Genomic DNA, 27191 nt, shown 5'->3' on the forward strand with positions numbered 1-27191 from the left:
TTGTCCTCTTTAATATATAGTCTCTTATGCTTGTTACTGGGATTTTTTATTTAAATTATTTTTTACCTTGAAAACAGTATTTCACATAAGGAGTGAAATTTAAATAACTCTTTTTTTTCTAGTCATGGTACCTATAAAACTCAGGACCTTGATAATGGCAAACTTGTATGAATTCAGATTTAATGGACTGAATCAAAATCTACTTCTGTCTGGTAAGTGAACTCAATCCATGTCATCCTGATTTCTAATATTAAAAATTGCCACAATCTGAACCACATTATTGTAGGCAAGTTCAGAAAGATGTACTGAGGTTAAAAATAAGGAGCAGTTCTCTTCTCGCCTGCAATCTGGAAGGAGTCTTAATGCCAAACTGACGAACTCTTAAGGAATTTCTCAGATATTTTAGTAAGTTAGAATAGCAGTCCCACTACTAAAATCAGCCACAGGGAAGTATAGAAAGCAGCCCCTTCTTTGCTGCATCTATTAAAAAAATTACCTTATAGGAGTTTGGTGCATGCATATTTAAGTTATTTTGAGCTCCTTACTTCTGCATTATATTAAACACAAAAGCACTTGTCTCAAGCTCTTACTCAATTCATCAAATCCTTGCTTTGCCTATGCCACAGAAAATAAGACCTACAATATCAAAATAGAATGCAATTTTAGACCTGAATGGAATGATTTCTTACAGAAATTACAGATTCTGTAATTTCTAAAGAAATTACTCCTTTTGAGCATTCCAAGATGGCTTTTTCTTCCCCTACTCCTAAAATACGCAAAATGTATCTAGAGGAAAACATAAACAACTAAAGGATATAGATGAATATTTTTTATTTTCTTTTAAATACTCTGAGGCTGTGTCTTCAATACATCTCTCAAAATATGGCACATAAACCTGCACTATCTCCCTTTTTTCACAAATATGTTTTCACACATCTACAGTTGAAAAACCATCAGCGAGTTCAACAGACTGGAAATGTAAGAAAGTGACTATACCTGATTCAATAGAGTAAACAATTTCTGCATTTTTTCCTTTGTCCTTATCCAGTGCTGTAACCTGGAGCACTGCTGATCCAACAGCTGCTGACTCATACACTCGTCCTTCATAGGCAGGGCTGGTGAACCACGGGGCGTGATCGTTCGTGTCGCTGACATTGACCACCACCCTGGCGTAGTTGCGCTTCACAGGAACGTCCTGATCTCGGACCTGCAACAGTCAGCACATCGCCAGGAATTAGCACTGGAACTTCAGTAGTTCACCAGACATTAGCAGTAATTCAAGGTGCAATCAGCCACAGAGTCAAAGACTGCACAAAAATTGAAGGTACAAATAAGCGTTTGAATTATGGGGACAAACTAAAAGGACATTAAAAAGTATCCGTGTGTAACTCACAACAGAAGAAATCTCATGCGTACTCACCATTATTGTGAGAATATGCTGGTTCATGGTCTCATGATCCAGTTTTTCTGAGGTATAAAGGGAGCCAGTTGCAGGGTCCAGACGAAATTTCTTAAGACTAATGGGATCAGTGCTGCCCTGCATAGTGTAAATCAGTTTATTCTTCTCATCTCTGTCTGTGGCACTGACTTGCAGAATTTCTGTCTCTGGTAAGGTATCCTCAGGAATAACGACTTCATATTTTGAAGCAGAAAACTGAGGCCTGTGATTATTTGTGTCTATAACTTTGATGTACACCTGAAATGATACAACGGGAAAGGGAAAACATTGATGACATTTGGTAAAAAGAAATGAAAGGAGGATATTTTATTAAAAATTAGACCATCATACTGAAGTAATACCACCTCAAGACAATTTTATTTTGCTGAGAGGAGGAGAGATTCAAGATGTGTAGGGAAGAAGAATGTCACTAAAGCCAAATCTGCCTCACCTTCCTTAAAGTCAAACAAGAAATCTATACAACCGGAAACATCTTAGATAAGACATCTTAAAGGGAATAATATTTGTCCAAAGGAAGACAAAAAAAAATTCCTTGTTAATTTTGGAATTAAAAATTTAAAATATACAATATGGATCCTAGAGTAGGTAAAAGTACTGCTTTGGAGTGCAAATTTACAATTTTAAGCAATGTTTTCTCAAGGCAGTGCATGCATAATACTCCTCCTTGCCCTCACATAAAACCAGTCCTCTTTCAGCCCCTCACATCTGCAAGCATAGGCAAGAATAGAGAAGTGGTGCAATTGCCATTAAAGTGCATTATTTTGAAGAACTGCAGGTGGTTTTGTTTACTATTCTCTAGCAATGTAGCCCAATTTCAGCACAGCTCACTGGTCACCAACACGATTTCTCTGAAGTTACAGTTAAATTAAATCTATTGATGCTTCAAATTGCATCTTTGTATAATATTGCTCACTGGAGCCAAACGAGATCCCTGCAGCCCCACTTGCTTTACACAGCACCAAAGTTTTGTATAAAACGGGTGAGACAGACAGCCACGATCCTGTTCCTGCAACAGTGATAACACCAGACAAGTAACAGGAATGCAAAGGAGTTGGCAAGTAGACAGCAAAGCTCCAGCAACACACAGCTAAATTCAGGTTCTTTATGTGCTGCACGTACAGCCATGCTTCTATCCATCCAAAGGTTAGGAGCTTTGTACACATTTGTTAAGGGCTATATATAAACAGGTTTTTAAAATAGGGACTTACAATTCTGTAAGTGGGTTAAATTACTCTTTGGAGACACTTACTGCTTTCCATTGCTAACTGGTGGAGTCTGCAGGTGTAATTTAGACAAGGTATCAAACTGCATGCAGAAGAAACTAAATTAGATGAATCCTGATAGTGTCAAATAATTAGGAAATGCTAGGGCTCTTGCTACAGGAAGAAGAAATGTCAACCTTGCAAAACTAGCATCTTACTCTAAAACTGAATAGTTTGGCACACTGATAAAATCCCTCGCAAGATGTTGCTATGGAGACTAAGGAGTTTGGTTTTGTCACGGATCAGAAACTGATTAAAGAAAAGAAACAAAGAGTTAGACTAAATATTGACTTTCAGTGGGAGAAATATTAATGGTACGTGATCCAGGATACATATTAGGACAAGTTTTTAAATACATTAACAACAAATTAACTTGGAAAATGAAGAGTAAGTATTACATTAAATATGTGATCTTTTTACATTGTCATGATTAAACAGGATGCAATAAAGCAAAATTTTGTATAAATGAAATACATTATAATGCCTCGTGGAAGAAGACAAAAAGGTCTAATACACTTAGAAAGTATTTGAGTAAAAATAGCTGCTCACTGAAAAACTGTGCTCAGGAAAATTAAAAATTATACTAAATGAAGATGAACAAACAATTAAAAAAAATATAAAGCCCCAACACTCAATACAAGTCAAACTACAAAAAAACTTCTGCATAAATGAAAGTCTTAAAGGCCCTATACAATTACAACACTTCATTAATGGATAATGTGCTTTCAGAATGAACTCATCACCAATTATTTTATTAACTTTCCATCACCAAGAAACTATTAAGGCCAGACTCATAAAAAAAAAAAAACAAAACACCGAAGTGAAAAGATGAGGTGTAAAATGCAATGAATTTAAATTAAAATCTCTATTTAAGTTCATGTCTATTTCCACTTCCAAATGAGGAAACACAGAAACATAGGTTAAAATTGGAAGTGAGAAGGTGTGCAACTACAGAGCAATTCTGTTAAGCAAATCTTTGGAGCTGAAGACATGGCCACCTGTGCTGTTGGTAGTACACAAAACAAATAAAGAAAAATAGCATTACTAGAATGGAGCACCACAAAAATCCCCATGCAAACAACTAAGTTAAATGCCAGGAATGTAGTGACTCTAAAACCAGCATCAGTACCTACAGTACTAGCCATATATCCAATGAACCAGCTTAACTGAAAAGTGAGTTGTTGATCAGGATTTGGCATCAAATCTGGTATTAGCTAGTGAAGCATTAAAATTACACATATGGAGAAATCCTCCAAAAAGTACTGTTGGGATAAACAGATAAGGATTAGCTCCTCAAAATGTACAACATTATTAAATATAAATTATTAAAAAAAATATTGCTAAGAAATAAACATAGTGACTCAGTCACTACAAATGATTAGCTCAGGTATTCCATTACTTGTCACACCAGTTGCCTGGATGCAGTTTTCTCCACACTGACAAACACCACAAATACACAACTTCATATATTAGTGCAGTCATTTTAAATGTATGCAAAACCCAAAGTTTCTTTTTAACTCAAGAGTTTTATCTACACACTCTAGGATTCCTTTTTCTCTCAGTGATGTTATTACTTTATGCCCCTGCAGAAATCCTGGTGGACAAGCATGATGTGACCCGATGGGTTCCCTTTTGGTAACTCGTCTAACTTGGCACACTGGGCTGCTTTAATAAGGGCAGGGGGAAGGAATTGCCCCCTTCTGTTTGACACTCCCTGGTGGGAAGGCAGATTCACTACCTCCACTCCTGCAGTACAGGAGAGACACCTTGACAAAATGAAACTAATCCAATGAGAGAGAGGTCATTAAAATCAGGGGGGATTGAAAAGCAATCTCTCCACAGGGGGGGCAAGGAAAGAGAGCCAGACTCTTCTCAGAGGCGCTCAGTGAAAGGACAGGAGGTGATACCCACAAGCTCCAATAAGAGAAAATACAACTAGACTTAAGAGAACTATTTTTTCCAGGAGAGGGGTTAAACATCAGTATAAAAGCAAGTCCAAGGGACAGGTGTTGTGCTAAGTCAACCCAGGCAGGTAGAGCCTGACAAGTCACGGAAAAACTTGGTCAACTTTGCAGTTTGATCTGCTTTGACCAGGAGTTTTAACCAGAACTCCAGAGTTCTTTCCAATGTGAACTATTAAATAAATACTAAATAAATTTAGTAAGGAAACCCTATTTTCAATTCAGGAGTTCTTACTGAGGCTAAGTGACAAGTGCTAGATGTGCAATTACCTTTTAATTGTTAAGAGGACCAAATTTTCACGTAAACTGTTAAGACCTTGAAGTTAAATGGAAAGCACTTGCAGAAAGAATTGTGAGTGCAGTTTTAAAGACCCATACAGAAAAATATGGTTTAGTGTGCCTGAACACATGAAGAACTTGCGTAATTCTAACATAACATGCAGTATAAAATAAAACTAGCTTTTGAACATTTCTCAATCAAATGACAAGATTCAATTCAAACGAAATATGCTAATATTATCTTTTAAGAAAGAGTTGCACATTAAAGAGGCACAATATAGAAAAGCTTAACATCAGCAGACCACAACGTGATCTTTGAAAAAAAATGCTCTGGAACTAAAGAAACTTCATTTATTTTGCAAAAATATGCAAGGGCTGTGTTGCACAGCTGCCTTCTTCCCACAGATCCCACTGAGAGCAATGTACACTGGTTATAAGAGAACAAAGCAGGATTACTTTGAGGAAGGACTTAAAATCTATTAATAATCTGACAGGTGAAACCTAAATTTGCATAGGGATGTACTGATTGCTACTAAGAAGTGATACGTGCCATTGACAAAGCATACTCAATGTGAACTATTTAAACATAATGTTTAGATTTTAGGTTACTTTACTATCATTTTTCATTTACTGATTCTGTGTGGAGTTTAAAATCTACTCCTGTCCCATAATTACATTACAGTTACATTGACATGTTTATATAATTTTCATAAATAAAAAGTTGTATTATCCAGAGATGATATAACTTCATTCCAGCTCTGTCTCTGTAGAGCAATGTCATTGCAGGCAAAATTACAAGCAAAGACGTAGTAAATTAAGATTATTCATTCCCAAAGTATCAGGTCCATATAGATTTTGCAAAAAAGTAACATTAAATATTCTGCAATAGCAAAACAATAGGTAAAATGCTGCAATTAGCTGTAAGCCATCTGAAATATTACTTTCAAAGAAAGAAATTTATATATATAGCAATGACTGCAAGTGGCTATAGCTAGAAACAGGACCATTTCTTTTGGTTTTCCCCCCAAAATCAATTCAATAGTTCATTTATCACTACTTAGAGCCTGTGAATAACATTTTCTGCTTGCGTACATAGGTATGCCGACTTGTGGGATTTAGTAATTTAATTTCTGTATTTTTATTTTATTTTTAATCGCAATCCTTCCAAGCCTGACACTAGTATTTTCTAACATCATGTCAAACACCACTACTGTAGGCCTGGAATTTGTTTGTCCTTGTTTTGCCTCATGCATTTGGCATTTAGATGCATGCAAAATTCTAATAGACTCCACGCCTACTATGGCTTCATTTTTCAAAAAAGCTATTTAACTGAAGTCCTGAAAGAGTCAAATGCTCTACAGATGTTAATGGCCCGAGGCCAGCAAATGCCTTCCAGTTTCAAGTCAGATTCAATACACTGCTTTTACACAGTAAGGTTTTCATTTCTTGTGCCCCTCCCCAATTTCTTGAAAATGCCATTTCCTTTTTCAAATTAAATGTAAAATTACTTACTCTGCTGTTAATCAAGATCTGCTAAATTGGTTATATCCAGTGTTTATAGCAATTACTTTGTAAGCTAAAAGCTCTGTGTGGCATATTGTTGTTCCTCATGTATTCACTCAGAATTCAGAATTTCTTTTGCCTGTCACTCCATTTTAACTGTTCATCAGCTCTTAGAAGAATCCAATGCCACATCAGCACTTAAACTTCAATCATCAGTATTTTTGCAGTGAGTAATGGAGTTTACACACTGGCAGCCATAAATCACACCTTCAAATTTGATTTTGTATCAACATTTTTAACCTCCTAATTTAAGCCTGATCTGAAATGCATCTTTTGAGGGATAGTCCTGAGGGTTATTTTAACAGATCAGTGCATTTGGGCGGGCCAGGAGTTATGGGGGAGATAAGAGAATCAATTAAAATCAGGATCATGCACCAACAGCTGCAGAGTTTGAACTAATCCACACTCCACAATCTAATACACCACACTGAGACTCCAACAACAACAGTAAAACTTGCCCTTGTCCCATGAGTAGGGCAAAAGAAAGACAAGGCAAAGGAAGCCTTTGTGCTTGTTTGTAACAGAAACCACAGTCCCTGATCCTGCCAAGCCTGAGAGAGAAAGAGAAAGACATGAAAAACAATCACAGAAAAAGCAATCACAGAAATTACAAATGTGAGACTACTACTCCAGTTCTTCTGGAGAAGAGTGCTGTGGGGTAAATGTTTATAATGATCACTTAGCTTTACAAAATGTTAAAATAACAAATTCTTTTAAGGAACAAAAAGTACACTGTGCATTCCCCAAGAAGAACTAAATGAATCACATAACTCAGAGGAAAAGAAGGGGTGAGGGTTAAAGTAATTTTCTGACCTTCCCATTCTTGGTTGTTCTAAAAGACAATGCAGATTATGGTTCAACTGTGGCAGCCCAGGACATGTGCATAAATTCAGCTATGCCAGCAGCAGCACTGGACAGGCTATCTGCATTCACCAAGGCCCTATATTAAGCCTTGCCTAGTCCCCAGGCTACCCCAACACCCTGTATGATGGCATCTTTGAATGCATTTTTGGTGGTGGGGGGGAAAGTGTGTATGGAAAAGCCTCTTGCTGTCTTTTTGAATGTTAGCTGAATTTGTGTTTCCTCTATTTTTTTGTCCTGAGAAATTCCTGCCTTCTCTCCAGCATTCTGTAATCACTAGAAGTGAATCTGCTCAATATTTCTACTACAAGTAGGCGAATTTAATAAATTTTCAGCAGGATTCTTTAAACTGTTTATGGTGGTTATCAGCACCAGAGGCAATGGCACCACAGCTATGATGGCAGAAACCTCCTACTGGGAAACATGTTGCTGCCTTTGAAGAGTCATGGTCTAGAAAAATCACTCACAATTGTCACCTCTTAAGAGAAGGCATTTCTTAAAGGAAATTGCTAAACTTGGTCACCTTCTACTATCAAATTTACTCTATTTGACCTATCAAGCCTCCAGACATGCAGCCACCTCAATAAAGATTCTGTTTAAAATCCTTAACATTGACAAAAAACATCTTCTGGCTAAAAGCAGAAGACAACACATAAGACATTAGAAAACATTACAGAAAAACATATGCACTGCACAGAAGCTGAACAAGAAGAAATTGTATCTGTAGCACAGATCTCCATGTACAGAAAAGACAGCAGCAACCCACTTATTGCTCTTTGAGTGTCTGAAGGGAAGGTCAATGATAGGGGTAGGTAATATAGACACATCACTGTCCAAGCCCAACAGTCTTTAATCAGTAAATAAAGCCTTTCCTTTCTATCTGGAAGAAAAGAGAAGCTCCTCTAAAATCATGGCTCTACTCACACCAACCTCAGCTAAGCTGTATTCTCAAATATATTCAGGTTCTGGGATGGGGAAAGACGCTAGATGGCAAAAACAGGTGGAATATGCATCATAAACTACTTTACTATGAATTAGACAATACTGTCATAAAAGGCTTCTGCAGCTTTAAGTGAACTTATTAGTCCAACTGCAAAGAATTGCCACCATCAGAGAGAGCTTTAGTAAAAAGGTAATTTTAAAACATTGGTTTGTCTGAGGTTGCTGCTTTTTTGGAGATTGCTAAACAATCTCTACTTTCACCAAAACTAAAATAAAGTATTTGGGAGAATACAAAGAGATGTTATAATCTAAACCTTGTTTCTGTACATACGCTATGCAGAAAAAGCAGCTTAGTTTCTTGGATATTGTACAACTGGTCATCCACAGATCTTCCAGGGGGAGGGGAACCACAAAATTTTAAAATAGTTGTCTTTAAATTTCAAGTACAGTAATCACTTCATGTAGTGATTTTGGAGAAGCTTGTAAGGAGGAGTAATTCAGATGAGTAGTATAAATCCTTTTCTTGTAAGAGAGTCATGCATGCAGGGGCTTAGTTTCTGTTTTCATTTATTTAGCTGCAGGAACATGTTATAACTTAAAAACTGTTGGTTCAGACTACAGTATAGTAACACACCACCTTTACACCTAAACCACCAAACAACATGGGTCTGTAAATATCAGAATTCACTTGAATTTTAGACAAAGTCTCTAATTTAAACAAACCATGTTCATTGCCTAGGATTAAAAAAATGGTGAGAAGAAAACCCAACAGCTTCCCCATCCTCCAGCTGCATACTCTTTTTACAAGTGCTTCATCAGAAAGTTTGTTACCTGAGTGCTGATAGATCTGGTTCCATCTGTTGCTTCTACTGTCAAGTTGTAATTTGATTTCTGTTCTGCATCAAGAGGTCTTGCAACAATGATAGTTCCTGTGCCCTTGTCCACATCAAATCGACTGTCATGGTTGCCACCTTGTTCAGGAAATTGTGAGAGGGAGAAGTTAATAAAATGCATTATTTGTATCATCGTTTTTATGTATGATCATGTTCTGTCTTCCAATGCTTAATGAAGGTGGAAATATATATACATATATTTATACATACATTTAGTTTAAATACTTTAGGTTTTTTTCCTGGTAACCTGATATGCTGCTAATAGATGTTTAAAACTGAGTAGTTTTGGACAAAGCTGACTTGCCCGGCTCATGGGAAGTCATCAGGGACATTCTTATTAGCAAGATTCACTACTTATAAAAAAAACCAAAACCATGGAATTTAATGATTCCATACAGCAGGAAATTGAGAATTACTGCACCAAATGCAAGTTTCTTTTGGGCAGATTATCAGCTAATAAGTGAAAAACATACTTTTTATCAAAATACATTAAAATCCCATTCGACATACAGTCAAATTTTTGTCTTTTGGAGCAGAGTACATATTATTATATTCATATGTGATTATAGATAAGGCTGAAAAAGCTGCAGTACCTCCAAAGGATTATCATCTTAATGTTGAGCATCTAAGGAATTTACTATCTCAGTCTTACTGAGATAGAATAGTGCTAAATGTTTAAATCCGATGTTTAATTATGGTCAAGTTCCTTTTCTGAAGCAAATTATCTTAATTTCCCTTGTGAAACTTTCAAATTACTCTTTGAAATATAGTTAAATAACTGTGTAGATCAATAGCTACACTCAGTTGTTTAAACATTTAATTGATCATCATCTTGCCACTTGGAGCAGACTGCCCTGAGAATGCAATGTCCATTAAGTCCAAATACTATTAGTGATGATGAATACTGCCATTTAACTACAATTGCTTTAGACCTCTCAATAAAGTGCCTAAAATGGAAGAATCAATTCTTATTTTGGTCAAGCCAGTGCTAGATATGGCAAACCAATTTTTCCTAATTATGGGCATGTGTTTTTCTAATTATATTTTACAAGGCTAGCAGATAGCATTCAGATATCATCTGAGTGCTTTTTTTTCCTTTAACAAGATTATACATGCTAAGCTTTGCAAATCACTAAATGCGTTTTATGAAAAGCCAAGCTTAGAAGTGAGACGGTGAAGTTCCAAATGTTGCAAATTTGAACTTAGTCCAAGAAAAAAACAGTAAATACTGAAATGAGCCCCCATTCACATGTAAAAAGGATTTCACTTTTAGAAGGTTGCATGACAAACATATCAGTTTAGGAAAGATGGGCTGGATTCTGCTTCACTGGATTTGAGATATTTGGTAATGACCAACATCACATAATTTTTCTAGTTCAATTGAAAGCCAACTCCTCTTACTGGTCCAGCAGCAGTTTCTGAATCACTCAAATGGATAGAAACTGGACATGATGAAAGGCAGCAGGTTTTTTCTTAAAAGATGAATTTTTTTAATGGTCTTTGTGTAGTATGTCAGTTTTAGAAGGTGAATCTAGTTTTTCCTTTCATAGCTGGCAGGCAAAACTATTTTCTCAGATGTCTCAATGATGTTCTCTACATTTTAAGGGAAGAGTAAAGTGAATGAGCATGAACTGGTTCAGTCAGTTTTCCTGACACAAGGACAAGCTCTCTAACCAACATTTTTCCCTTCCTTACCAAGAAAATCACCAGGGCCTTGCCTGTATTTGTAGTAGCAGTGATATCTGGTGATCCGCTGAAGCAGAACTCAACCCAAACTTCTGCATCTAGTACACTGAAGTGTAACAGTAACAATTTTGGCCAAAGCCAAAACTGGATGCTCAGAATTGATGCTGTATAAATGTAATGATGACAAAACAAAACAAAAACGAACCTGTCACAAATGCAACCGTGAGCACTTTGATTTCCGAAGGGTTAATAAAATAAATAGTTTATAAATGTACGCTTTCATTTCAGATCTCATAATCTGGTAATAAATTATGTGATCTCAGCAGATACCTTCTGCTGTACAGTTCAGGTCACAAGCCATCTGTAAGATGTAAAATACTTCACTAGCAAGCTTGTCTCCTGGCTCAGCCAAAAAGAAAGAAAGCATGGAAAGCAAGCACAGAACACAAAGGAAAGCTGTCAATCAAATTCATTCATGCTATTAGAAACAGTAAAAGAGGGTGGTGAAGTGACCACCTGTAAGAGTAGCCCATAACTTCACAATATGATCATATATCAAATTTTCCAAAACACTTTTACTAAGAAAACCGTCAAAATAAAATGGTTTATTTAACAATGCCTGGACAAGTTATGCTCTTTCCCCATGGAGTTTTCTGTATATGTCTTTCTAAAAAGAGCAGGAAAAGATCATTCATTTTCTGCATTAGGCATACAATAAAAATATGCAAATGTCCAACTGTGCTGCACACTTAGAAGGAGCAGATCAAAATAATACTATCAATTAGAAATCTATTCAGATGTACACACTGTTCACAGTGCATAACAACTGAGGCACGCTAAGAACAATAGGAAAGTACATCCCCAATTTAATTAACAAATTTTGCTAATAAAAGGCTCCAAAAAAAAATCACTGCTGTAATGTGCTCAGATTCCAAGAAGCCTCTGAGGCCTATTCTATCTACTCTCTTTCATCTCCATGAACTGCTCACCTTTCTCTGACAATGTCACTTTCTTAACCTTTCCTTTAATGGACTCATTTCGGTCCACAGATATTTGTTTGCTATGGATTCCCTAATTCGAATTGGAATACCTTCTCATTTCTCCTGCTCACTTATTTTTTTACCTTCTGCTTTTCTACTCCCACATCCCTGAGTGTGTTTGGGAGAACAATGAAAAAGTAGCCTCAGTTCCAAAATACATCAAATGCAGAACTTTGCTCCTAGAAGAATGCAAGAAAGCATCCTCAACTTTTTAGTCCCACTAGAGAGTTGTACAGATCTAGGTTTGTCTAAACACCAACACTTTTTATCAATTATAATCTATTTGGACAGGAACTTTTTTTTTTCAAGAATACATTTAAAAGAACCATTTTAAAAAAATATATTGTAATTCTGTAAGTATTTAATGCATTGGCAATGATTATCACTATTATCGTAGATTGTTCATGCATGAAGCATGATTTTAGGGAAGAATTGTATCTGTTTGCATGTGCTTGAAAATTTTTTGAAATTTGGCATTTGTATATTCCTGCTACTTGTGTTAGTTTCATAAACTTTATTTTTAACTGTTGTTGTTCTCAGTACACCTCAGGAAATACATACCAGCAAAACAGATGTTTAAAATACTTAATTTATTGAGAAATAAATTAAAATAATAAATTAATTAATTAAAAATATGCTCTTCCCAGCAGCTTAACATCATAATAATGGCTAAAGTTTTCAGTAGTAACTAAGATGAAAAAGATCCTTCCCTTGTGAATGTAGTAGAAAAATCATAAATCTATCAAAAATCTAGCAGACTGAGAGAAAGAGTTCATTTAAGATTAGAAGCAGTTCATTACAAGGCACCTCTCCTGAAAAAAAGCTATGTCACTCTCCTTGATTCTAACACACTTGGCACGCAACAGAACTTGGTTTGACTACCAGCTACACAGTCAACAGTCTGTGTATTACTGGTGCTCATAAGTCTAGTGACTAAGTCTGAACTTCAAAAAAGTACTATTAATTTTGTTACCTTGAAATCGACATGCAGTCATTATTACTGGTTAGAAATTGCCTTTCAATAGTAGAGGTTAAGATATGATTTAGTAGAAAGAATAAGTACAAGAAGAAGATTGCTGGGGTTAGGAACATTGCAAGCTTTCCTTTTAGTACTGAATCAAAGGACAGCAAACTGAGAAGCAGCCCAGAGGAGAAGAAACCCATGTGAACAGTAAAACTTCTTTTTGAACGTACTATCCTGCTTTGCAGAAAACTAGCCTCTGACTTCCTTTCCTATCATACAGTCTATGAGATTGACTTCATTAGTTTTCATTGAAGTGACTCAATATTCAGAAATCAATTTTAAAACTGCAACACAGCAGATACTTTGCAACTTAATTTTAATCTTTGGTACAGAGTGGCATTGATAAAAATTAAATAATTTTGACTTATAAAATCCACATTTGCACTTAAGGAATGTCAAAACCTTACATTATTTATTTGAAGAGTGATTAAAATCAAGCTACAATGAGCCCTCCAGTATCTCAGACTCCATGCATTTGTTTCTAATAATAAAGGCCCTTAAGGCATCCTTACCCGTTATGTCAAACCAAAGTGGTGTTCCAAGAGGTTCAACAGCTATTACACCAATCATGTGAGCAACTGGGTCACTTTCCATCACCGTAAAAGAAAAAAATGATTCCTCAAAATAAATAGGCTCTGTGGGTGGGACAGGCTTTGGAATCCATTCTATGTGAAGCCGCGTAGTCGAAGATTTTTGTGGGCGACCATTATCTACAGCTTTAATCTGCGAAACAGACACAACTTTTAGGCCACAGGATCACATAAATCATTATGTCACATAAATAGAAAGCAGTAATAAGCTCCAAGCATGTTTGCTCGTGTGAGATATTTCCACAAAGGTTAAGTGTCTCTCAAAGTGCCACTTGCCCTTCATTATCTGGGCAGCAAATGGAGAAAAAGTATGCAGCACCTGATAGCAGCACAAACTGTTACCACAAATTCACTTTTATTTTGCTTTCTTCCTGAAGATGAGTCAAACTGACTGCTTATGTTCCCTCATCACATAAATTATCTGCCAAGTTCTGGGAAAGAACGGCAGTTCTTAATACACAATACAAACATCTCAAATCATCCCTCAATAAAAACCAAACAAACACAAAAAAAAATACTTCTGGATTTGTAGAAGCTTTCTTCCTTCAGATACTGCAGTCACTCACCTGCCAGCTACTGAATAAGAAATGAACAGATAAAAGAACACGTTACATATTCATGATATACAGGATTTTCACTCACTGAAAGGATATCGTAGTCCCTTGCTGCAGAAAACTTCTTTGATGAAACCACTCCAGTTTTTGGTTCAATAAAGAATTTGCCATGTTCATCACCGTCTTCAATGCTGTAGGAGATCTCTGCATTGGGGCCTTCATCTTTATCTGCAGCAATAACTCGATAGATTGGCTCTCTCCTGGCAGCTCTCTCTCGCTCAGGCTTACCACGCTCCGGAAGCCGAATTTTGTAGAATTTTTGCAAGAATTGTGGCTTGTTGTCATTCTCATCTAAGACCTTCACAACCACCCGTGCAATTGTTGATTTTGCGGGAGTACCGTTGTCTGTTACCGTTACCTGTTTTTATTAACAAGGGTAAAGTTAGAGCTCAAACTTGGTCCTTCAACAATGCTCCTCCATAAATGAGGTTTTCCTACAGCTGCCTAAACAACTGTACAGTTATCCCCTAACTTTAGTTGAAGCACTTGCCTAAAGCTATTAAGTATTTACAAAAGGTACTCAAAAGTATATTCAACTATTATCCTAATATTTTGACACGTTTAATGCAACATGAAACGCAAATATTCATGCTCATGTCTAACAGATGGTGATTTCCACATATTTGAATATCTGTTCCCTTTAGGACTTGTAATGGAACACCACCACATAACTTTCAGTTCAAAAAAAACCCCAACCACACCCAATGAGACAATTGAAGCATATCCCAAATGAGGATATTACAAGGCGAATGGGATAATATGGCAATTAACATAAAATTAGCATTGCCCTGAACCAAGCAAATAACAAAGGCAAATTTGAGAAACATCTATTTGATTTGAATGCAACATCAGTTTTGAAGGCATTACTGACGACCAAGAGTACACTAAGATATGAGAGAATAACATGAAGCTAAGCTAAAATAAATGCATAAGAAAGTGTGAATTGGAACCCAAAAAACACAAACTGGGAATAAAAAAATGGGGCATGTTAGTTACTATTATGTAAGCAGAAGTTCAATCAAAGATCAAATTTAATACTGAAAAGGAATAAAACCACCGACCCATCTGGCCAACATTTCAATGCTCAATTAATTAGCTTAGCACTTGGGTCTGTCCACCATTCTGTGCATTTCCAGGTTTCTTTCCAACCTATTATCAGAGTTGTAAACATAAAACTAACACATGGGAAAACTGCTACTTTAGGCCAGGCTGTCTGTCAGTGTGGCTCTGTAGTTAAGAGCTCTTCTGTCACATTCTTCACAGACTTTTAGTTAAAACTTTAGCAACCAGTTGGGATTCAAAATTAACAAAGAATTATAAATTACACTAGCAGGCAATAAACAATGTTCCAAACTAAAGAGAATGAGCTTAAACTGCTATTTTATACAGAATGATGAAAGCAGGAGGATTTAGGTACCGTTACGTGACATTGTAATCCTAAAAATAAACTTTCTGAGTTCTGTACATGTTAGCTTAAGGTTATAAATTAAACTTAAATTAGCATGACTGCAAGCAGACAACTGCCCATAACATTACACCATGAGTGTGACTTCTGGCATAAGTTTTGGCCCAGAACAAGTAGCACACACACGTGTTGTTTAGCTGCAGCCTGAGAATTCACACAATTCAGACACAATTTTCAACATGTGGGCACCCTGTTCCAGGGATAAGGTGTAAGCAATCAAAGCCATATGGGCCGCGTCGCCTCAGGATCAGAAAACAATCCACAGCTCATTTTATTTACTGAATAAATCTAATTTTAAAAATACAGTATAATATATAGAGAAGTAAAAATCATGATTTAGCAATTTTACAACCAATATACATAGCAGTGGTCAAGAAATAAGACAAAACAGACACAAAGTGCTTTGGGAAACTGAGACAACTGATCTGAGGAGGCAAATTTGAAAAGAGAATTATATAATTACTTTAAAATATACAGGAATATTATGTCTAGTACTATATCAGATTTGCGTTTAATTAATTTTGTTACTATTACGTCTAGAAACACGCTGCAGAAGAAATTCTGCCCCACTGCTACTTAGGTACAAAGCATTCTTTTCAAAGCTGATACAGAAATTAAAATAATGATTAAAAAAATTGGTCCAACAGCTGCATTAATCCAGCTCACAATGCACCAAAGGGATACAAAAGGCCCAGGAAGACTGCACATATACTGCAATTATGCAAAAGGATAGTTTGTGCTATCAGAGAATAAATACATTAATCTCCACGCCTCTGCAGTCATTTGTCTCCTATTGGAACACCTTTCTAAGGATTTCACAAGTTTTGAGTAAGTCTAGAGGTGCTTCTCTGTCTTTAACATTAATTTGGCCAACTCCCATTGCAGTTTTTTATCTGTCATCCAGGACAACAGACACAATAAACACTACAGATAAATCTTAGGACATAAGGATCACTGTGAATATTAAGTCTTCATTACAGGAGAAGTACCACACCATTACATTGCTTGACAACATTGTGAAACTGGATGACAAAGTTCTCTATGTGTTTTCCTTTCAGGTTCCTTGACAGAGAATAAGAGAATAAACTCCAGGCAATTAATCAATTGTAGTTAAATAAAAGCATTATGTCACAAATTTCATGCTCTTGGATTCAGGCTCTACAATGCACGTCTTGCAACTGATGAGACTGGTAAGAATGTTATGCAGAAAAATAAGGCTACTCACATACTATCCTTTTGTATTCTCTGTATTACAAAAACATTCTGCACTTCTTTTGCAGAAGCCTATACTCAGCAAAAGTTAGGCTAAAATAGCTATTCCAATAATTACACAGGAAGATAAAAAGAGGAATCACACTCCTTTTAACAATCATGCCTTTGTACCATTTGAATGTAAATCTTTGTTTTGAGATACAGAAAAAAATAATTGCATTCAATCTGTACCTTTACTCTTTTTTAGCAAAAGTCTCAACACACAGTTTTTATAAGATAGGTGGTTATCTGCATTGCAATATAATGAACACAGTAGGAAATTACTTCTGAAATCCAGTTTTTTGAATTCTTCATGGCAGACTTAATTCTCTGTAAAGAGCAATGAACTTACAGTCACTGTTTTTCGGCAATCTAAATAAATTATTTACCTCCAGTATGTGCTCTCCCTGCTGCTCTCGGTCTAGTTTTCTGGATGTGGTTGTAATTAGCCCTGCAAATGTAAGAGAATAATTAATCAGATCCTTCAAGAAAATCATCTGAATGAAGGTTAGATTAAATCAGCAGTTACTGGTATCCTCAATATCAATTTCTTCTTAGGTGGCCACTTCCATTTTTGTAGAATTTATGCTTTCATTAAGGGAAGGGATGAGGGGTTTCCCCATCCTTAAAAGCTGTGAAAATATTCTTTGCAATCTGAAAACTAAGCTGTTTTAACACTTAAGACAAACACAGTTCAGTGTTCCAACACAACTGTGTGTGTTATGTTTCTGACAGAGTAATGAATGCAATTCTCCCACATGAAATCTTGTTTTCAAATGCCTTTTTCAAAGGGTGCTGAGGGACATTAACTGAATTAATTACCTGTCTCTTGTGGAGAAACACCTATTTGTATTATTAGTGATAAAGGCAAAAGAAGGATAACCTGAAGAGATGCAATAATAATAGAAAAAAATAGAGCAATTTGTTCACTTAATTTCACAATGACAAGCAGTCAAACACGTGCTGTTGACAATAGCAGAGAAGAACCACAAGTTTTTGATGCATGATGCTACATTTTATCACAAGACTTTGATACACTCCTGATGCAAGATTAGGAAGGCATGATGGATTTTTTTCAAATGAAGGAAATCAAAGAGTAAGAAGTAACAAAAAGACAGTGAAATTTAATACAGAAGGATCTTATTTGAATTCATTCTCCCTAACAGTTAGTTCACAATTTTAACTATTGAGTTTCACAAAAAGTAAACTTGCTCAACTCTCAGTTATAGCAGAATGATTTGCTATTGGGGGAGTTAACTGTGCAATGGGTGCAGCCACATGAGAATTCAGTTTCTTTACTGCACAAAAGCAAAGAAAGACATTTTGTACCTCTGAAAATTAACTTGTACCTCTGAAAACCAACATTTTCAGACATACAAATTGGCCCCACAAATACCATTGCTGCGTTCACATGGGACTGAGCCTGTGCTAGTAAATCTTGCTAGACCCAACCTGGCCTTTCATGAAGCAAACTCCAAGGTTTGGATTTGCCCGGCTTAAGCAACTACTGAGCAAAGCGTCCCATATTCCCTGAAGCAGCAACACAGAGGAAAATGCAATGTCAGAAGACATTTTATGCAACTATCTCAGCTTTTGATAGCGAGAGGAAAGCATTGCCACCTTGATCCATAATGTCAAACTGGAAAACAGAAAAGCAATTACCCAATGAAGAATGAAATAGATCAAAATACAAGTGGCATACTTCATGTTCCATTTTCTAACTACAGAATAAGTTTTTTATTAATATGACCTTATATAAGGAAAATTAAAATCCACTTTAAAAGTTTTCAAAGCTTGTCTGCTACAATAAAAAAGCCTTCAATTTTCTCTTGGCTGATAAAAAGCAGAGTTTATAAGAAAAGCAATCAAGACCTCAAATTTCACTTAAAAGAGAAAGGCCAAGAGAAACAGGATTGTATACCACAGGTGCATAGCTACTCAGCGCTTCTGACAAAAACAGCTGTAGTCTACTTATACCAACAAAACAGACAGCCCACACTAAATAATATGAACAAAACCTATATAAGGTGATATTACAGCTGTCAACTGTTCAAACAACTATCCTGCAAAAAACAGACAGTGCAAATAACAGCTGTTCCAATTATGGTCAAATCTGCCCTTGTTTTTCCTGCAATTTTGTTTGCCATCATATCAAATGTATTATTTATCTAGTATTCTTGACAATGATATGTCATCTTCTCCTGCTTTATTTTTATGCTTTTACAGCACATAGAAGATACGTTTGCTATTGTTAGGATATATCTTTTGGTATTATGAATTGTCCATTGTTACAAAGAAAGGGAGAATGAAAATTAAAACATACAAAACCCTAAAACAAACAAGCCAAACTACAAGGAAAAAGGTTGCATCATTACTGTGAATTTAGGAAGAGGTAAGGGAAGAAAGAGAATATGATGTTACAGTTGTCTATTAACCTTCTTGAGATAATATTTTCACACGGATATTACAGAGCTGTGAACAATGACAACTGAAAATATTTATTGTCACATATTCTAAAAAGCTTTGCTTTTCTGCCCAAGTCTAGATAACACATTTTCTTTTTACAGGCACTATGGGAAACAGAATAGGACTGTTATTTGGAAGGGCACAAGTGGCACAGCTGCCACCTCATCTGTTTCCTTCCAGCAAAGGGACTTGCAGGTGACTTCAGGAAACACAAGTTCTCCTAAACCCTCTTTCTACTGAGTACCTCTGTAAAAAGCCAGCACAAACCCTCCCATGAAGCATTAATCTCAAGGCTCACCACAGTTACAAGAGAAAAGGGTAGACTGCAGCACAGCCACAAAAAGCTTTGTTGAACTATTGTTGGACAGCTAAGCTGAAAATGGGGAAAACCTAAAAAAAACACAGGAAAAATAAAGCAACCTAGCCGAATTACTTCATAATGCTTGCATTTCCCTGAATATTCAATAGTTAGTCTACATCCTCTGACAATAATAAGACTCCATCTCTCACAGCAGCAGCAAGTAGAGGATTACATGAGATCAGGAAAATGGCACGTTTCAATAGCTTCCTATCCATTTTATTTTTCATCAAGAGCTATGAAGACTGGAGCCACTCCTAAAGATGGCAATTAATACTTGGAGAAAACCAAATATCAATCAAAAGACCATTCAAAAGCTTTTGCTTTAAGCACTCAAAACAAAATTCTACCACGCACCACTACTTCAGACACTAATGATTCTTAAAGGAAGTCTTGCTCCAGATAAAATTCCTGTTAACGAAGCTGGTCAATACAACACAAATAGGTAAGCAGAAAAATATCCAGCAAGAACAATCTTGTTAAAACTTTGATCTGTTGATCTGTTAAAACTTCCAGTCTTTTCAGCCAAGCATGCCACACTTCTGTTAAAACACTTCAGACCAATAACAGAAGGGCTTAGTCTTCACCATATATATCCTGTATATTCAGCAGAAACTAATGCCAACAAAGGAAATGTAACACTTCTGGATTTAGAATCACATACACATGCATGACATTCTTTTTATTTAACTCTTTACTGACAGACACTTTCCTAAGTGCAAATTTAGCTTCAGCAAAGTTTCTCGCTTCAGCTTAAGACTATAAAAGGTTTGATTATTGCAATCGCTACATTTTTCTATTCTTGCCAGGGTTTTCTATATTACAGAATGTTTAATGCTGCACCAACAGATTTTATCCATTGTTGAAGAGCTTTCCTGAACTACTGCTGTGATAATAAGGTCAAGTGTTCCTATGCACTGTAACTGCCTGTTAAGAGGGTTGGGGACAATCTTTGGACCTAATGTAAGTTAGCTCCCTGCAACAGAAGTCACCAGTCTGCTCTGTTCTTAAGTTTTTTTAGATGGAACTCCTTCTATTTTCTGTAACACTTTGTATATATCCTTGCTGTGCCCCTCCCTCTACAAAAATAAATTCATGACCACATTTCTGCACACGCCACATCCCCAAAGGAGCGGCAAGCAAAATATTTCAATTAAGCTCTGAAGAAGTCTGTAAAACATTCAGTTTTGAAATCTTTGTTATGAGGTGGGGAGAATGTGTTTATTACTGAATGAAATAACAGCATGTGTGAGAAACAGGTCACTTGTGACAAACCATTCTATTTCAAAGCAAAACTGACTCAGAGCATTGTTTTGTAGCCATATTCCTGCATTTTGCTTCTGCCTCCTTTTATCAGCTCCCCTCTCCCCAAACCAACAGGAACAATAAGCTCCAGTAAGTTACATCACTGACTTTTATTTTACCTGAAATCAATGTCACTATGGCAAGATATGTCAATCATTCTTGAGAAATGCAAGTTCATAAAAAACATTTCTAAGATAATGAGGAAATTGTATCTCTAGTAAATTGGTGCCATTTTTGTATTTAGTAATATTTAAAAACTTGCCTCATTAGAAACATTTTCAGAACAGCAGCGTAATAATTTAGAGTCTTTGGATAAATCATAGCTGCTCTGCCTCACTAGCTGGAGAGTCACTAGAATCAACTGAAACTAACTGGAAACATCTGTAACAAATAAAACAAAACAAAATGCACGAGCAGCAAATACAACTCTATTCTCTCTTCATTCCTTATCTGAGTTTACATTCTGAGGATACCTGCTGTCTATTTGATGTCTACCCAAAAACTAAGAGAATTACAGCTGCATTCAGATAAAACTTACTTCAGATTTCCATTTTAAATAACAGCAAAACAAATATACAGAAATGCAACTGCAATGTACAATTATGTAAATCTGAATAAAACTCTACATTTGGAGTAGAAATTAGCACCAGAGATCAGATATTAGCAGGGATTTATTTCACACTGGTTCCCAGCTACATCACACTATCTCTGTTTCTGAAGACTAACACATCAACAATTTTCATTCAATGCCAAAATGACAATATCCTTAAAAAACCCATAGAATATTAGGTGGGCATTGCGTTAAGAATTACCTATTAGCTATCTTTATGGCATGGATGATCTCAGCGATGAAAGAAGTGGCATCAGAAAAAGTGGTCTTTCCAAGGGGAGGAGAAAGGCTCAAAGTTTTTATTTTGCTGTGTATACATCCTGCATCCCCATGCATTTGTGCTTTCACAAATACCTGCAGACTTTCCAACTGCACATTCAGATTGAGAGGATGAAGATTCTGCAGATGGGAGGGAGTTTGCCTGTTAGACATGGCTAACCCCCACAATGAACCAAAAGACTAAAGCAGATGCCAAGTGTACCATGCTGCCTCCAATGAGTTTGGACTGATAGGCTTGATTTGAATTAGTATAACACTATTTGCATTGCAGCATACAAAAACAAATACAGTTTCTCTGATCTTTGAATGCATTGCATTGAAGAATTAAGGAAGCAGCTACAATTTTTTTTATCACTAACTTCAACAGATACAGGTCATAAACTAAAAATGAGGACATATTTGGTCAATGTGGCTTTTGTCCTCTGTGTCAAATGTAAACCATAACTAACCAGCAGAAATGGCTGCTCTGGATTGCATCAGTCAATTATCACTTAAACTCTCAGTTATGATTACTGTAACTTAGTCAATTATTATTTTAGCTCTCGTTCCCCCATTTCAACCTCCAAACCAACAAATTACTAGCGAATGTTAAAGGGTTTTCTTTTCTCAACATATTGTTATGCCTTCAGATCTGTTTATAAGGTCTTAATACGTAAATCAGTTTAAGATTTGAAGGAAGCATGGATTTTAAACTCACACATGGCTGTAATGGTAATCGTGTTAACTACTGTATAACTACTACAGCCCAAAAGCACTGAGCAAATTACAGCAAATATTCTGTAAATTGAACACCAATTATGTCTCTTCAAGTGACAGAGATACTGTCTCACTTCAAGGCAGGGTTTCCTACTAATCTTTGTCATTTAAGAAGTAGTGTATTATATCCAATTCAAGACAGCTTTCCCTTCTAGACAGAGGAATATATCTTTCTTTTGTATGACAGACTAAGAAGTTCACAGAAATCAGTAGTTTCCTCCTCACAGAAGTACTAGGTGTGATCAAATCATGTCTCAGACATCTCTCATAATACAGTGAGTGTCTCATTGTCTGAAAGACCTCTAATGAGATCATTTTAAACTTCTTCTGATATCTCAGCACTTTCCAAAATACAAAGAAAATAACTGATAAAACAATAATCCATGATTATTTCATCACTTGACACATAAAGACAACTTTTTATTCAGTCTTCTTTCAACTGACTAAAAGTTAACTGTGTTTTACATGTAACATCTCACAATCAATGACCATCAGAAAAGGCCCACACTTTCTTTCTGAAGATGTTCAGGTAAGTTTTTGGGAAAACTACAGTCAAACCTTGTTTTCTACATAAGCCAAAAATCCTCTTCATAACCAAACCAAATGAACAGGTTAATAAAACCAGGTCAATACAAATTAATAGCAGAGGATTGAAGACGAGATTCCAGCTTTGCAGCTGGCAAAAAAACAACTGTCTTATGAGCCATGTAATGACTAATGATGACTATTATAAGATCCAAAGTCTAACATATCACCACTGTCCTACATCAGCATGAAGGCAGACTGCTGAGTTAAAAAAGATACAACATAGTGCTAACAAGCTATCATACTGGAGCAAATTTATCATAAAGAAACTGAACTTTGGTTTACATAGTCTTAAAGATAATTCCTTAGCAATTTCACTTGCTTTTCATTCCTAAACTCTTCCTTGTTCTACACACCTTAATAACTCTCATCGAAACCAGCAACAGAATTGTCACCAGTAAGTTTCTAATGCTGAAATATGATTGTAAATATACAGTCCCAAGATAAACTAGGATTATAATTTAAAAGCACCTTAAATGGCTGCAAATGCCTCTTCTGCTCAAGTACAACACTTAAAAGCAATCATTACTGTTCTTTCAACAAAGATCTCAAAAATAGTATCACTTTTCAAGAAGAATTGAGAGTCTGAGTTCCTCTTTCCATTCTCCTAGCCATATACTCTCTTCTTTAGTTCTGCTGTTGTTTGCTTGCTCTCTCTGGCCTCTTGAATTTTACCTTTTTTTGCTATGCAGTTCTTTAGGTAGAACAAAGATTCATTCTGCCTAGCAGAGTGCACAGCCTGTGGCTAGGAGACTTTTCTGGATTGCCTAAATGCACTTTTGGGGCTAAAGGACTTATTTTCTACTTCATATATAAACTTCCTCATGAGGGTAATTACACAAATGAGTTACAATACCCTAGCTTTAAAAAAATTAAAATGGAAACCTACTGCAGTACACCCTGATGAAGTCACTGTTCCCTTTTTGTTAAGTATAACATGATGGCACTCGACTAGTACAGTCTTTCACAGTTTTGGTGCCTTTTCCTCTTCAATTCCCATGTATAGCCATTCAAGCAAAAGCCAACAGGACACTCCCACAGTGTACAGACACCTAAGTAAACTCCAGACTGAAAAGTCTGAAACACATTAAGAACTACATTGTGTTTGCTCTTCAGATCACCTTTTCTTTTTACTTAGATATTTCCTTATTCCTGTTTCAAATGCTAGTGCATATGCTCCGGATTTCATCCACAAAAAACATTGTTGGCACATTTGTCCCAGATGAACACTTCTTGCTCTTTGAATAGTACTCCATGAAAAGTCAAGCAATAATTGAGATCTCAGTCCTACCCAACCCAGGACTGCATCAAACAAGGGGTAACTCCCTGTCCATAAGGGCGTATTTGTGCAGCCCATTTACTGAAGTACACTAATATCACAGAATATGCTGAGTTGGAAGGGACACACAGGGATCATCAAGTCCAGCTCAGTGTTTATGAGTTTGCTGCTTGTTACCAAGACAGACTGCAAGTTTTGTATACAGCATCAAAAAGTATGGCTAATATTTCATACCATGAGGCACCATGTTTGTCTGTAACCAGGCAATTTAACTACTCAATCCTACTACTGTAAAGTATAACTGCAAGGTGCACATCTGAAGTTGAGTCACTTACCTGAACTATTTCAACAGCATCCTGGAATTCGCTGAGCAGAATACTCATTAATCATATTTGTGATCTGAACATGAAGCAATGACAAGCAACTGTCCAAATATTATTTATGTACATCGTAAGGAAAAAAAAATAGTTTACATAAAAAGCTAAGCCATCCAATACAACAAACACGGTACAACTTCAATTTCAACTAGATTTCAAATTAAGTGTAAAATTAATGTTTATTGATCATATAATTGTAGAAAATTCCAGAAATGTATCTAACTAAAAGTAAAACATAAATGCTTTCAAGTAATTTTAAAAATAGCTGCCTCTATTATAGTAAAATTTCTATATTTGCAGATACTCTCTAAATAGTGTAGAGTGAGTGGATATGAAAATATTATTAGAAATTTCAGATATTAACTTGTTTTCCCAGTTAAAAAAAAGACCTAGCACTTCAAGTGCTTTTAAAAAGACAAATCAAAGTAGCTTTTTGCAGAATTAAAATCTTTTTAAAAACATTTGGGCTAATTCTGATTACATTTTCAGTAAAGAAGAAAATCTGTCCTAGAGACAGTATAATCAAATACTTTACTTTCTCTGCCTGTCACAGGTAAACACTTGAGCTGCTACATACACATCGAGCTGTGTGACATAAGTGAACAATAATTCAGCCTGCATGGCTTACCAGCTACAGAAGTTACATGAAAGAATTCAACATTTTGATCTTTATTTAATTTTAAATCACATAAGCGTGCAATATACTAACACTGGTTTTATCCAACCTCCAAAACATTACGTCAATTGGGATTAAAACCCACAAGTAGTTAAACAACAAAGATTTCCTTTGTTAAAATGAAGCCAATACTACTCTGTGGTCACTGACCCTTCATTTCCTCACTAAGTAATTCTCCAGTGTTATCGGAAACCCATGGAAGTTGTTTGCAGCTGTACCCATTTCCCGTTTCACTTCGGTCTCCAAATCAGACAGACCAACAGACAGACACACACACACTCTCCATTAAAGGTTACTGTGTCAAATGCACAGGACACAGTTATGTTCTGAAATGGTACATTACTCAAAGCTTCTGCTGAATTCCCCTACTAATATCCTTATCTAAATGGACTATGTCCTACACCACAGGATTACTAATTTCCTCAAAGGTACATCCATAATATTCTCATAATAAATACCAAACTGCTTCATATATAAATTATGGTTTATATAATATATAAATATTTATAGCTTTACAACACTCCCAATTAGGTCACACAGTTATTTCTATTTTACACCTGCAAAACCTAAGTATGCAAAAAATAACAACTCAAAATTTATTTTGGCATTCTCCTGTCCACGTTGTGAACCCAAGTCTAGTTTTCAGAGGTATGTATCACTTTCATACCAGGTTTCATTAAAAGCATAGAAAGCTACACTTTTGTGATCAGCATTTCTGCCAATCTGAAACAAAATTGTTATACAGCGCAATATTCGGTACCTCTCTTCCTCATTCGCTATTATTGCTTTAAATTTCTGAGGCATGACTTGTCAAGAAAGTGTTTTATTGCTACCCAGCCCTGATTCCCTCCCCAAGCCAAATCTGGTTGGCACAACAAATGTAACACAAGTCCTAGGGAAGTGGAAAGAAGCATACTAATTGAGCAAAAGTTCAGAAATTATTTCTAGCCTGAATATATGTGCAAGGTAATACAAAAAGATTATAAGGGCCCTATATGGATACCTGGTTAGGATTCAATTATCTTGCTCGGTAATGCTAGAGGGAGCTGGAACTCCTTTCTCTAAGCAAATGCAGATTTTGCCCTTCTAGCATGCATGCTGCACTTATAAAGCAATATAACCTTCTTTCAGGCACCTTAACTCGGCAATCTTTCACATATTAATCATACAGAGCCTGTAACACTGAGCAGCAGCCATATTTAAAAAACATGGCATAGCAAAACTATTTCATCCATATGGAAACTGATACAGAGTTAAGGGAATTCGGTGAGCTTTTTTTGTTAAGAGAGAATTCAGTCTTATGTCTAGTTCTACAGCAATTTAGGAAATTCTCCCTAGCTCTCCAATTTCCATGTTTTACATATGACTTGCTGAGTTATTGCTAGTCATCTAAAAGTTAATACCTTTCTTCTAATTTCACATGATGTTTGCCATCCCTTAATTTAAAAAGTAAAGCTAGAAGAAAAATATGAAATGGGAAACAATGACAGGAAAATAATTTGGTTGACAATGTCATTCTGGGGAACTGTCAGCACACATTTTAAACTGAGGAGCTTGATTGCAAACCACCCTTACAATTCTTACTGGGTGCAACAAAAAGCTCCTATTTC

At 36.0% G+C, this 27191-nt stretch overlaps 1 protein-coding gene across 1 annotated transcript in view; it reads right to left on the reverse strand.

Annotated features, from left to right (window-relative positions):
• The window catches only part of FAT1 (FAT atypical cadherin 1), a 94361-nt gene that overhangs the window by 32747 nt on the left and 34423 nt on the right, over window positions 1-27191 (reverse strand). Inside the window, exons 3-8 of the mRNA XM_058803051.1 lie at window positions 17280-17341; window positions 14203-14532; window positions 13483-13693; window positions 9159-9298; window positions 1421-1696; window positions 997-1207 (exon numbers count right to left, since the gene is read on the reverse strand). Of these exons, the coding sequence (XP_058659034.1) occupies window positions 997-1207; window positions 1421-1696; window positions 9159-9298; window positions 13483-13693; window positions 14203-14532; window positions 17280-17341 (1230 nt within the window). The remainder of the gene's footprint in view (window positions 1-996; window positions 1208-1420; window positions 1697-9158; window positions 9299-13482; window positions 13694-14202; window positions 14533-17279; window positions 17342-27191) is intronic.

This window comes from Ammospiza caudacuta, chromosome 4, assembly GCF_027887145.1.
Source record: "Ammospiza caudacuta isolate bAmmCau1 chromosome 4, bAmmCau1.pri, whole genome shotgun sequence".
NCBI lineage: Eukaryota > Metazoa > Chordata > Aves > Passeriformes > Passerellidae > Ammospiza > Ammospiza caudacuta.